We start from the raw sequence: 14,236 nt of genomic DNA, 5'->3' as shown, positions 1-14,236 counted from the left end.
TCAGATAATGGCATGCTACAGTGTAGTCACTCCTCTGACTGTCAAGTAATTTGTAGTTATATAAACCGCAGTGTGGTGTGCGTGTGAATGTCTGCATGTGTGTGTATATATGGATATATAAATATGGTTGAATGTTACTGCAGCTTGCTTTACCTTCTGCTTTTGTTTATTTTGTGAGAATATTTAAAAACATTACACGTCTGGCTTTTACAAACTATAGCACACATAATTTTATATTAAGTTCCTTTGTAGGTATGGATGATTGATTTGGTGAGGCTAACCAGTCACTAATTTATCTCAGTATTTTGGCAGTGCACTCCCATTTTCCATTACAGTACTTGTGACTCAAATTTAAATTTGCTCTTGGTACTAGAAATCTCAGTTGTTTGTAGACATGCTTATTTATGTTATGCTAACAGAGGATCTTGTGTCTGTGACTAAACAGCAAAGTTCCTATAGCTAGTAGAAGAATAACATGTCCAAGGATTGAAATCCAGCAACCATCCACAGACACTGACAGGTATTACCATTATATATTAGCTGGAGTTTGAAATTATGATCATTAGAAAATGTATTGCTGTATTTTTCTTGTTCTGTGCTCAGTGTTTCTAGATGAAAAAAAAGATGTGCTAGGAGCTGAATTATAGTGTATTGTAATTCTACAACAATTCTATTTTTATTTCTTCAGCTTTTTGTTACAAGAACAACCTAGTACTTATAAAATTTTGATTGGCATGATCTCATAGTGTACTTTTTTAGTCTTGAACACAGTAAAAAGGTGTTATACATGGGATTTCAAATAAACTTTCAGTTATTTGGGGGAAAAAAAGAAAGTATTTGTGTTGTAAGCTCTTATGATTGCTTAGTATGGAAAAATATTAATCTTTTGTAAGGCTTTTTCTGTACATGAGTCTAGATCAATGAATGCATTCATTTGTTGAAAATTCTCCTTTTTACTTGTTAATAGAAGTAACAAATCTGAAAAATTAAAAATCAGAAGTGGTTACTTTCTGCATTGGGAAAAGAATTATATTTTGCAATTTCCAGAATATGAGTGTAGAACAATGCAGATTAATCAGTAGTTAGTAGTTAGTATTAAATGTTGTAGCATCTTTGGTTAGATATTTTAGTTACAAGAATTTACAGTGCTACCTAAATATAGTTGGAATTCTAATTCTAGTTTGGATGGGTTTGGACTATAAAATTTAAATTTAAATACAGAGCTTTTCAGCATGGTGTCTTACAGAGAGCTCAAACAGTTTCAAAGTGATAGATGTGCTTGATTAAAAAGTAGACCCTGCTCTGCTCTTTCATTGTTGTGAGAGTTATGCCCACAAGTCTTGTAGATTTTGACAGAAGAGTTGGCCCCCTACCATGCATGATTTCCTTAGCAAAGGTAGAAAGGATGTTATGTTAGACAATGCTAAAGAGGAAGAGGTCACTATCATGAACTTTATTTTTTATAATGAGTCTGTTGGCAAAGATAAAAAGCTGTCACATATATTAAAATATTTTGTAGTTGTTGAATATCTTTTATCTTTTCCTCTTTAAAAATCAGTAATTCATATTTTATGACCAGAGTCAGCCATTTTATGTCCTGTAGTCAGACTAGAGGAAAGTTTTATCTAGATAACTTGGGACCATAAGCACTCCAGAATGTTACCTGAAGTCATGAACATCTGTTTTTCATTCATTGAGATGTCTTAAAAACTCTCTCTCCATGCCTGTAGTTTAACTGTAGTGTTAATACGTTGTTGTGTATTGTGGTAGATGAGGAACAATAACTGTCCAAGCTGGTTATTGGAGTGGTATTTTTTCTGTAAAAGGGACAGTTCTTCTCTGAAGACCTGGGTCTTAAAGCACATTTCTACTGTGAAAATGATTTTAAAAAGTTAGGACAAAGAATATTCCTGTTTCACTCTAGACTATAATGTGTCTATTGAATTGTTCTCTGTATGTGTATGGTCAAAAAACAAAGTGATGTTCTCAAGTGGAAGGCTGTCACGCTTTTATAGCTCTCCATTTGCTACTGTGGGTATGGAGAGGTTTGCATTTCGTAAACCTATAATGTGAGGGTAACACCTCATCTGAACCTCAAGATTACACTTACTCTTCAAATCCTTTGATCTACAAAAGCAACAGTGGTGCCAAAGTTTGATCTAAGAGGAAAAGGTTCACTGCCAAAATCTGTGTTCTCTTTCCCTTCTGGCAACTCCCAGTTGTTTTTCTACCTGAAGTAAATGCCAGCTGCAGATTGCAGCAAATTGACTACTTATATTAACTATCAAATATGAAATTTCTGAGGTCTTTGCCTGTTAGCACAGAGGTTTGATACCGTGGCCCGCCCCATGATGCTCTCCAGAATACAAACAACCCCACTAAGTCATTAGTATTGGCCCTAATGGTAAAAATGACTTCCTGCCTTCTGAAAGAGGCAATGAGTCAGATCCCTGATATCCTAAAAACTATTTCTTATTAACATCTAAAGAGAGCGAAGCCTTAGGAGTAACAAATGAAAGAGGCTTAATTTCTCGTGAAGTGTTTGCATGAGTCGTGGTTGCTACTCACCTGTTCCTCTCTGTGTCCTACCTGCTGTTGGGACAGGGAGAGAAATAGAAAATGGAATGAAACCTACTTTTGGTGGGAGACCAAAAGGAGAAAATAAATCTTTGTCAGCTCACTGATTTTCTAACATGTGGGTACACAAAATAGGGGTGGGCTGTCTTGACCTTGGCCATATTCTGTAATTATGCTGAATTCAGGAATTGTTTTTCTTAGAATTTATTCCCATAGTCAAAAAGTTATGTTTTTTTAACCACCATGCAGATGGGTGACAGCTTTCTCACCTTCTGTAGCACTAAAAACCGTCTTAAACAGTTACCTTAAACTAAGCAACTTTCATATCAAAGCTAAGGTTGTGTTTCTTTATTTGCCCACAATGTAAAAGAAGCGAGACAGTGGATGTTTTTGCTGATGAAGCATCATACTCAGAATCAGAACTGATAGAAGAAGAAGTGAGGTAATTTTTTTGTGGTTTTGTGCCAGGCTCATTGTACTTTTCCTCTGATCTTTTAGTGCCTGAGCTTACAGTTGCCGTTATGTTTCTCAGTGTGGTGTGTGTGCTTTGTTAGGAGCTTCTAGATGTAGGTTCTTGGTGAATGGTATTATTCTGAACCTGTCTGTGGCCATTCCTTGTTGCTCGCAAGGAATCCAGCTGTTACCTCATGGAAGGCACAAGGAGACATTTGTTTTAATGAATACATGTATTGACCCATTCAGCAAAGTTTGCCATCCTAGAGAAAACTATATTCCTCCTCAATGTAGTCTTAGAAAAAAAATGTTGTTAATGACATAAGACTCTTCATACATAATGAGGCTGTGGTGTGTCTCTCTCTCATTTTTGATACTAATTGAAGTATGAATTCTTGTTACACGTAATCACCATCCAGTCACTCTTTGTATTAACAGACTTCATTGTAAAAAGGATGTCTGAGCTGAATAAAAAAAACTAACAGTTCACCATGTGTACTCTGTTGCTGTTCAGTTACTCTTGTAGAACTGGAAGGAGTATGAATTTAATAAGCAGCTTCATCAGGATATAGATTTTACTTTTAAAATTACCTTGATTTTACATATTTTATCATATTGCTAGCCATTATTACTCCTTGCAAATAGAAAAATTACACTGTGAAGAGGTTAGGCTTGATTAATTTCCGAAAGTAATGACGTGATTAATTGCCTGTGATAGCAGAAAGCCCGACCAGTTGATGCAGAAATTCCTTTTTTTGTTCAGTCTACTTTCTTCCTGTTGCATCTGTTGCTGACTTTTTTCATTGCTGTTTTGACACTATTCTTTAGACTGAGGGTTAAATATTTTTTTTCTTTAACTTGTTTTTGATTATAACCCAAAACTTCTGTAGTTGGAGGAACCTCTGAAAGGACTAATGGTATTGTAGATCCTCATCTGACTGTATTCCAAGTACTGCATATAAATCCATCACTATGGCCTAGCCAATATTTTAACAGATGTCCTGAGAATAGTAATGCAGTTAACAGTGCTACATATTAATTACAATGTCTGGAATGTGACCAAATTTGCTTTGGACTTTCCTACAAACAATTATTAAAGAGTGCTACCTCTGAAGGTAATGGAGTCTGTAAAAATCTATTGATGTGAGTAAAAACGCTCAATTAAACTGCTCAATTAAACAACTCCTTAGCATCAGTGAGACTTAATATTATGCCAGCTATTTTTTTCCTCCAAGGTTGATGTATTATTAAACAGAAAAACAATATTTTTACCCAGAAATTGTCAGGAAACAGACTATTGCATAGATAGTCATTACTGTGACATTGGAAACATTTCAGCCCATTTATCAAGAATTTGAGCAAGCCAATGCATACATGTTTAAAAAAACTGTATGTTATCAAGAAGCGAACTCAGAAAATTTGCCAAAGAAAATGTAGATAACAAAATTATTTTCTCCAAACCAGTATCATGCAGCATATTTTATAATTAATAGAAAAGTCAACTGAGCTGCTTTTTGACTAACATTACAGGAATTGTGAAGCAGCAGATAGACAGCCATATCAAAGATCCAGATCAACAGAGCAACGGCCTATGCTAGAGCGGACCAACTCCCGCTCCCGATCCACAGAGCGTCCTGACTCAAACCTCATCAGGTCGATGCCTTCATTAATGACTGGAAGATCTGCCCCTCCTTCACCTGCCTTACCGAGGTGAAACAGACAAATCAATCAGACTAATCCCCTTCTGCCCCACCAGCTCACCATTTTATTTTCCCAGTAGCTAATTGGTATTGCCTCTCATCCTTAGCTGATCACTAGTAGCTCTAGATACTAACCCTGTCAGTGCCAACACACTATTTATATTCTATTCTGGATATAATGGTGTGGCTGCCATTGTAAATTGTTTACTAACAGTATTTAACTACATTTGTTTGTGTGATTTCTCATTGATCAGGAATCCTGGATAGTTTCCTACATGAAACACCTCATAATTATCATAATTTTCTCTTACAGAATGAGAAATTATTTGTGTTCATCAGACATCGCTTATGGAACAACCATCATAACATCAAATGAAACTATTTTTTTTATAAAAATGTTTCTTCAAATGAACTGTATTAACTTTGTGTTTTAACTACCATTTTAACCATCATTTTTTCTGACTACATTTTACTGTGCCATAGTCTGTATTGTTCCTGTTTGAATACTTTACCTTTACCAATTGACACTTTGCAGATGTCTATACATTACTCTGAGGGTAAACATAATTCAGTAAAAAGATGAGTACATTTTGGTCTAGGAGACAGATACTCAGTAAGCCTCTCCTTATTTTAGAGCTGCAGAATACATTCTTAATACATTCTTTTGCTTTCTGAAAGTGAGAGATAGTAACATCAAATCCCCAGTGAGATGTAGAGTCAAATCCCAGTGTCTTTGCTCAGTTTATTACTTATTTTGTTTATTCAAATTCCTGTAATCTCTTTGCCACTCAATGGGAATTTAACCAAATACAAACTGAGGAAAGATTATTGAATTTGGTCTGTGGATAATTGTATGTGCATGCAGGTATTTTTTCCATGAGCACATGAATGTACATACAATACATTTTCTGGCCTGACTGTGCAAACAAGCAGCTTATGGGTGTTTAGCCTTAGTTTGGTTTGTTTTTGTCTTTTTTTCTTTTCAGGGAGAGATTTCTCTTTTCAATCTTTTTTTTTTTTTAATTATTATTATTATTATTTTTATTTATTTTTTTATTTTAATGAAAAGAGTTAATAGTTTCACCATGGGACAGCAAGGGTCCCAAGTGATCTAAAACCTAATTAGTACTTTTATCAGTTCATGAACGTATTTAAGGATGAATTTGCCATTTAATTGCTATGGTTTGTTTTGATATGTGTCTCATAGGTCACATCCTCGAACTGGGTCTGTTCAGACAAGTCCATCAAGTACTCCAGTAGTAGGGCGAAGGGGCAGGCAGTTACCACAGCTCCCACCAAAAGGGACGTTGGAGAGAAGTAAGTGTATGTTTTTCTCCTTAATGACATTGCAAAATTGCTCATGGCGGTCAAGTTCTTATTTTCCTTTGGTCATTACATTTGAAAGCTCTTGAGTTTCTGTGTACAGAACTAGGATTTGATAGTAGTATTGTATTTTGTACTGTATTTCCTTTTATTATATTTTAACATCTACAAGATTCTTGACTGAAATGAAGCATCAACATTACAATAGTCATCAACAATATGAACCAAGATGGACTAACTATTAGCACGATCCTGTTCCTTTTGAACTCAAGAGATGTTTTGTCACTGACTTCAACAGGCACAGGAAATGATCTTTTATATATTGTTTAGTGAGAAAACTCTTGCTCTTTTGGGAATTAGGAACATAGTTGATCACTTGGGGACTCACATGGAGTGTGTTACAGAGTACCAATGTAAAACCTCTTCACTTTGAAACAGGAAGAGCAAGAAAATAGGTAATAATCTTTAAAATAGGGAAGGCCAGCAAGATGGTTCATGATTTGTGTTTTATTGATGCAGTAATTGTGCTGATCTTTAATGTCTCATAAAAGCACTGGTCAATACATAAAAGCATCTTCCAAAATGTTTAGAAACAGAGGACTATAGACATGTTTTTGATAGCAAATGCATTTTCACCCTTTCACATCTGATAACTAGATGTGCTGTGCAAATTCAGTCTAAATGGACATACATTCAAATACACTCGTGTTTTTTTTTTCTTCTTCTTTTTTTTTTTTCAAATCCTTCTAAACATGTATATTGTATCTTTTATAAAACTTACGTTGTTTTTAACCCCTGTGCTTTGGTTCCCTTTTTTTTGTTTCTTTTTTGTTTTTTTTTATTACTTTCCCTAGACAATGGAGACAAGGAGATAGAACCTTTTGAAGGTCTGTACATAAAGGAGGGTTTGTTTTTCACCTGAAAGCCTTTTTAAGAGGTTATATAGGGAAAAATAAACCCAACTGCAATTGATGTTACTTGATTGCATAGACATAGCCAGAAACACTGTGATAATTATTTAGTCTTTTTTGTATTCAGACCTATGGCTCATAAATTTTACAGGATTCTCCATGAAAAAAGATAATAAATAATATTATCTAAATACAATCATCATTAAAAGGTACCTAGATATATACCTATTTTTAAATACTAAGGATTTACAATGCAGCAAATAAGAGTATTTCAAGTTCTATTGAAGCGAGCTAACCTACATATGTATTTATCTTTTCAGGATTAGCACTTCAGGTACTTCAGGAAATTTAAGCATTTGAGGCTATTTGACATATTTGATATTAACCACGCATTGAGTCAGAACTATGGTTTTTATTGCAAATGTGTTTTTTTACAGTAGCTGAATTACTTGGTATTTTTTAAAGAATATAGGCGCAAAAAATAATTGAATCAAGATAGTCTTTCAAAAAAGTGATAATACTTTCAATTAAAATTAAATCCCTTTCTATTTTGTACAATTGAAGCCATTTAATTTGCTTAACAAGCCATAAGATATCAATTGCAGTCCTTTGTTATACCACTGAGGGTCTATATGTAGTATAACTGTATTTGTTTCATCAGACTTTAATTTAGTATTTGAAATGTTTATGGTGCTTATTTCCATTTTGGAAGCAAAACTTCATGACAAGAAAACTCTGTTTTCTCAGATCATCACCTAGTATATTCATTTCTCCGTCGTCTTATGTGCTGTGAAATGCTTATATGAAATACAATCCAGGTGTGTGAGGAAATAATCACATCTAATCACCTGATGTTTGCTGTCATTGCTATATACACTTTCATGATTTACCACTTTTCCTTGCACCTTGCTTAGCATATCTATGTAGACTGTGAGCTCTCTGGGGCAGCAATTTGAAGTACTGAATCTTTTTACTGTTTGATTGGAGAGGGTAGCAGTCTTACTTACATCGTAGGTTCCATAGTGAGAAAAATAGTAAATACAATAAAATAATTATTTTTATAGGGTTACTAGAATTGTTTGCTCTGGTAAGTACTGCTGAAACTCTGTTTTTACTTGAAGACTAAGTAATATTTTCCTGTAATTCTGTCTAAAGCGGTCTTTTTGGAAAATCTGGGCTTTGGAAAACTGTGAAATCCACAGATACTGGAGTTTTCATCAAAGTGTCATCAGAGACTCAAGCCACAGTACCTAGACAAATTTCGTATTGAATTTTGCAAGTATAAAGGCGGAAAATACTGTAGTTAAAAATTCAATCTATAGTTATCCAGCTATCACACAGTATTCTATGTAATTTTCTATCATGAATTAAGAGCTCATATTAAGAGCTAATTGCAATCTAATTCTATTTTGAGGCTTTTTCTATTCTTTTTTAGGATTTTCTAATCCTTTTCTTGAAGGGAAGTAGTCAATTTCTTTAAAAGGAATAACCCTGTACAAGAACAGCAGATTACCTAACTCATGGCAAAGGCAGAATATAATTATGATTAATAGTAATTTTTGACTCTGGAGAATTGCATTTTACAAAAAGTTATTTTCAGCAATTGAAGTGCCAGTAATAAAAACTGAAATCTAGTAGAATCAAAAACACTGACTATAGTTGTATGGGTGGACTTATGTTATTATTTAGCAAATAAATCAGCAAGTAAACTGGAAAACTTTGTAGACATTTGAGTAGATTTTTATGTGTTATTATAAGACCTGTTGGTATTCAAAAGAGATGCCTCAATAAGGGAAGGTTGTATGACTGTACTGGAAAATGCCATTGTCTTGGAGAAGTAGTCCTTTCTGTTCCCATAGATGCATATAGTTGACTTAAATGAGAAGAGATTTTATATTGCATGGAAACACACAGTGAAGGCTAGCTTTTCTGTAATTTGAAATCAAGGATTCTGTGACTAGATAAAGTTAAAATTATACTGATTAAAGGAATTAATTAAATGTATGTTGTAGATAAACAGGAGTTAGAAGGCTTGTGAGTCTTGTAGAAGAAAAAGAAAAACCTCTGTAACTCCTACAGTATCCACATTTAATTTGTATAAATTTGAATAATCTATTGCAAGGTGGCCATTGCATAATGTTTCTTAAAATGTAGTGCAAATGCCGGTACTCAGGTAGGAAGAAGGGAGCTATTTGCAATTTTGTTCTTGTGCAGCACTCAGTATAAGGTGGAATATGCCTTGCTTACATTTATGTGATTAGAACTGGAAGGGAAGGAATCTACAGGAGAAAACACTGTGGGTAACTGCTTTACTGATTAGGATCAGCATTAAAAGAAATTGGCCTGAGATTTAGTTCAGTGAACTGTGTTATGTGGTTGTAGATTCTTCTTCCAAGAATCTTTTAGATTCTAAACTCCAGAACAGCCACAGAAGTTTGTTTTTATGGAATTTATCTGAGTAGCTATGAACAACCATTCCTAACGGTAGAACACTGACATATCTGCCTTCTTCTCAATCCCCCACATACTCAGCAGGAGAGCATCCAGATATGACTAGCTATGTTGCATTCGCAATCCTTTATGGTCATGAAACTTTGCTTAATTCCTTAGCTTCCTGCAGCTGCATTGCTTCAAGTATCAGATTTACCTGTTCAGTGAGACTGGGTATCTCTGAAATGTACATTATTATCTTACCTAGCTAGAATGTTCCATGAGCATCTAGGTAATTTTACTTTTGCTTGTAACTTCTTCATGTAGTATATTTTCAGTTAGATGAATGGAAAATTGTTCTGGTCTGGGACAACTCTTAAGGTTTAACCAGATTTCCACTAACAACATGCCACAGGACGTTAGCTGAACTTATGCTCATTTTTAAGTTATGATAGAGCTACATGTATCTTGTTTATAATCAACATTTGTAGAAAAACAAGAGTATTAAATAGTACCTGGTTTTAGCATTTAAATTGGTATATGCCTCTTAAAGGTTCTGTGTTATCCATACTATAGACCATAAATGAATACTGGGATATTTATAACTCTGTAAGAATTAGCAAGACCTTTTTCCCCCTGTTTGTTTCTATATTATATTCCTTCGTTCTTCCTCATCTTGGTAGAAGGGTGAACTCAAGGAGTGCTTGCTGCTAGTTAAAATAGAACACTATAAAGTGGTCTTGAAAATATTCAGTATTAACCCTTTTGATTTACTGTTAATTACTAACCAAAGAGGGAGTATTTTTTCCTAACAGAGATTTTTCCTTCTACTTCTTAAGAATAAATATAGCTCTTCTTCATCCCTACCAAAACAAAACAAAACAAACAAACAAAAAAAAACACACAAGAACACACCATTCATCCAACCAAAAACCTAGAAGTTTGTCAGGCCAAACAACTGCCATAAAACCTTAAAGTATAAAAATGAAGTGCTGAGAAATTCAGCTGATAGTAGAGCTCAGCCAGAATTTGCCCTTCTATTTATGCTCGGTGGTACAGACTATAATTACATGATCTCATAATAATCTGGTGTTATGAGGAAGTTATTTCAGAGACCATTAAAGCTGACATTAATACTGATTAACTGTCCTCTCTTAATTTCAGGTATGGGTGGTCTTATTCCAGAATAAAATTATCTACAAATGGAATTAACAGGGGTAGTTGATTAGCTTTAATCAGGGATAGCTGTCAGCCATAACTCCATTTTTTTTTCCTCTCACTCAGACAGAGTTTCAAGGCTTTAAATGAAAATAGCTATACTATCAACTGCATTGTCACAAGTCAGGCAGAATGCAATGTGAGTTACTGAGATACTCTGATGGTTAGGAAAACACAGCTACTATTTACTGTTTTGTCTCATTCAGAGCATAATTTCCCACTCAATGAACATAATTTTGCAACATAAGAAGGAATTTTATTCTGTATTTTTCAGCACCCTAACGTAGCTTGATGGGATGTAGAGAAAGATTATTGTAATGAAGTTGCAGAAAACCTCTATCTACACTGGTCACACTTCTATCATATTCTGTCAGCTGCGCTTTCACAGGTTTTTAAAAATATATGGCATACTGGTAGTTTGCGTTGTAGAACATGATTGATCACTTATGCATCATACTGGATAGGAACTTGGACTAACTTAAGCTTGGCTGGGAACTTGTAGTCAATCAGCAGAATTCAAAAACCACAGATATAAATATTTGCACCCATCTTTTTGTGCATACATTTCTGTGGTACCACAGTATGTCTTCTGATAATGCAGGAATACCTCTTTTTAATTTTTTAAATTTTTTTTAATTTTTTTATTTCCGCTAGGAATTTGCAAAAATTCACCTTTGGACCTTTGGGTTTTACTTGTGGATGCTTAGTTCAATCTCCTGAGAGGCAGTAGAGTTCAGCCCCTAATTATTCTGAGGACTTTTCAAATATTTTATTTGCATTAGTACAGTTTCACTGAAAAACTTGAAGAAATGTTACCCATAACACAGGGCTTACTTGAAAGGTTCGTACCTTTCAGAGGAAGTAATGGTTCATAGTATTCTCGTGTATTGGCAAAAGGAGGAATTAAAAACCTGTCTCTTCTTGCCATTTGAAGGTCTTAACTTCTAGGTCTGATTCTAATATTGGCATAAAGAAAAATGAGCAAACAGTCATACAGCTGTGCTCATGACAGCCATGGTTTATTTATGTGTTAGGGTACCAACATGCCAAAACCATTTTAGTTCAATTCTCCTGGAACCAATTTTGTTAAAAGTCTTTGACACACCTTTTATATGTGATTTTTTACTCAATGAGAAAAGGTTGACTGTAGACATGGTGTCCCTGCTGAATATTTTACAGTATGGAACAGATACAATTTTGGTTGCAATTTAAATATCATGATTTTATCTCAGAATTACAAAACAGAAAGCTATGTAGACATTAGTTTCCATTGCATTGGCATTGATTATTACCTAAATCTTTCTCCTTATTAGCAATAACCAGTTAGAACTAGCATGCAATCATAATTTTAAAACTGCTTGCTAAACCTAAAGTCAAATAATTCAATGAACTGTGTAGTTGCACATAAACCTATACAAGTAATGAGAGAACTGTAAAAAAAATAATTGGAAAAAGAGTACAAAAAATCAATAAGTAATCATAATCTGAACCTTGAAAAACTACAATATATTGCATCATATCAAAACAACGCTTAATAACTGACATTTAAATGAAAGCAGCCTTACGGTACACCAGTTATTCACCACAACACTTTTCTATGTCATTATGGTTGTTACCCTGGTATTAGATGAGCTTTGTCACAAAAAGTTTTGGTTCTTATTTAATGAGATAAAAGAAGTGCATTTGTGGTGTTTATACCTTTAATCATAGATGTATATATACCTTCACTGTTGTTTCCAGCTATTTCAGTATTCTCTAAGATTTAGATATGCTCTAGGCAGCAGTATCTATCTAGCTATAGGTACTGATGGAGAAGCACCTGTCTTTCTGAAAGGTGAAAAGCCTATTACCTGGCAAATTGAGGATACTTTTTTTTCCAAGCTGGAGAAACATTTGCTTTGTTTATTCAGCACATATTAAGGTACAGAGTATGCCCACTTGCTTAGGATTTATACATAGTTTTAAATATGCTCTTTGAGAATGTAGGCCTGTCTTCTCTTGCAAGAGAAACTAAACCAAAGCCAAGCAGTAGATGCTTGTGAACCAATTATACATCAATATATGTCTGCTTTTTCTGCTTTGGTATTTATTGTCTGCTTTCTGACGTTTCAATAATTCATTAAGAAATTGGGTTATTAAGGACGGCATATGACCATCATTACTTTCAGAAGAAGGTCATTGGAGTAAACCAGAAATATTAACGAAAAATAGCAAAAGGATTTATTCAATTTTTAATTCACAGAAAATAATGTATGTGACAGATTAAGGGTTTTTATGTTATTGTGGATGTTTTTTGTTTGATATTTATCTTTTATTTGACAAGCTTGTAACAAAGCGTGCATGTTTTTGTCTTGCTTTTTTCCCCCAATAATACCTTGCTTATACAAATGCAGCAGGAGATGAAGAAAACAAGCGTATTGGAGTGCAGGAATCGGAGGTCGAGGCAGGTCTGTCAGACCACAAGTGCCTATCTCCTTTAGTAATATTTCCCATGAGCATGTAGGGAAGCTTTGCCAGCCAGCTTGTAAATATATTCAATTAAAAATCCAGACAAGACAAACAAATTCGATATAGCATAGTTTATTTACTAGCTCGTAAATACATAAAATAGTTCAACTTGCAAAAAGCAGTTATTTTTTTTTTCTCCTTCTTTGAAAGTACTCTGTCACTATGATAAGGTTACAGCCTTAGCCAGATCTGAGTGTACACCCCTTAAATGTGTTACCCTCTACTTTTCATTTATCCTTTTGGCAGGCAAGGAAGTAAATATTATTGTGCTGTGACACTTCTTCTTTAGTTTGTGTAGGTGGACTGATGATGCTGAACAAATAGCATTACACTGAAGTACTTAGAATATTTTGCATAATGTCTCTCATCGAGCTGGGAAGACACTTCAATCAGTAGACAAAGGAAGTTAGTATGATAAGAGCTGATGATCAAATCAAATAGATGCAAATATTTTTTGAACTCAAATACCATGTGATTAAAATATACAACTTTACATTCAAATTTCAGAAAACACACAGCCCTGCAGAGATCAAAAGATTTTTTCATCTATCTTTTTTTTTTTCCTGCTCTTAGATTATTTTTTTTTCTCAAAGGAAGAATCATAAAAACTTAAATGTGCATTTACATGCACTGTTAATAGGTCACGCCTGGTCTGCTCTTCAAGTTAAATATTTTCTCACAAAATAATTTGTTATCCCTTTTGATAACTTTCTGTGACATTACACCAACTGTTGTGGGTGTGGAAGAGCAGCACAGAGTAGCTTTTCTGGTTGTAAATATTTGGGGTTAGATCAATGCTAAATTTAGCTGTCTAAAATTGTGGTAATAAAAAAGTGTGGTACCAACCTCAAAACCAAGGAGCACAGCCCAGAGAAGGATAATGTGGTGCAGTTATTACTGCAGTTATGTGGAGAGAATCAGGTGCTCCAGCAGGCCCAAAGAAATAATAAGCTCAGCAAAAAAACTCATCTTGCACTAGCTGGTAGGAAAAGTTACCAATGCCTAAAATCCCATCCCTACTTAACAATAATTGCTTGAATCACAGTTCATCTGGAATCCTATGACCTGGATTCTGCTTCCATTGGTATTTAATAGAAGAAAATATGGATTGCTGTT

At 34.4% G+C, this 14,236-nt stretch overlaps 1 protein-coding gene across 25 annotated transcripts in view; it reads left to right on the top strand.

Annotated features, from left to right (window-relative positions):
* The window catches only part of RIMS2 (regulating synaptic membrane exocytosis 2), a 450,137-nt gene that overhangs the window by 313,609 nt on the left and 122,292 nt on the right, over positions 1–14,236 (top strand). For 19 of the 25 annotated variants that reach the window (XM_072034389.1, XM_072034391.1, XM_072034409.1 and 16 more), the window contains 2 exons: positions 4,561–4,740; positions 5,938–6,047. In XM_072034389.1, coding sequence (XP_071890490.1) covers positions 4,561–4,740; positions 5,938–6,047 — 290 coding nt within the window. Of the gene's footprint in view, positions 1–4,560; positions 4,741–5,937; positions 6,048–6,907; positions 6,941–14,236 lie in introns of all 25 variants that reach the window. The other 6 variants (XM_072034396.1, XM_072034402.1, XM_038174796.2 and 3 more) reach the window with 3 other exon arrangements.

This window comes from Anas platyrhynchos, chromosome 2 (assembly GCF_047663525.1).
Source record: "Anas platyrhynchos isolate ZD024472 breed Pekin duck chromosome 2, IASCAAS_PekinDuck_T2T, whole genome shotgun sequence".
Classification (NCBI taxonomy): Eukaryota; Metazoa; Chordata; class Aves; order Anseriformes; family Anatidae; genus Anas; species Anas platyrhynchos.
The sequence above is the reverse complement of the archived record's forward strand: the minus strand, read 5'-3'. Positions and strand labels throughout refer to the sequence as shown.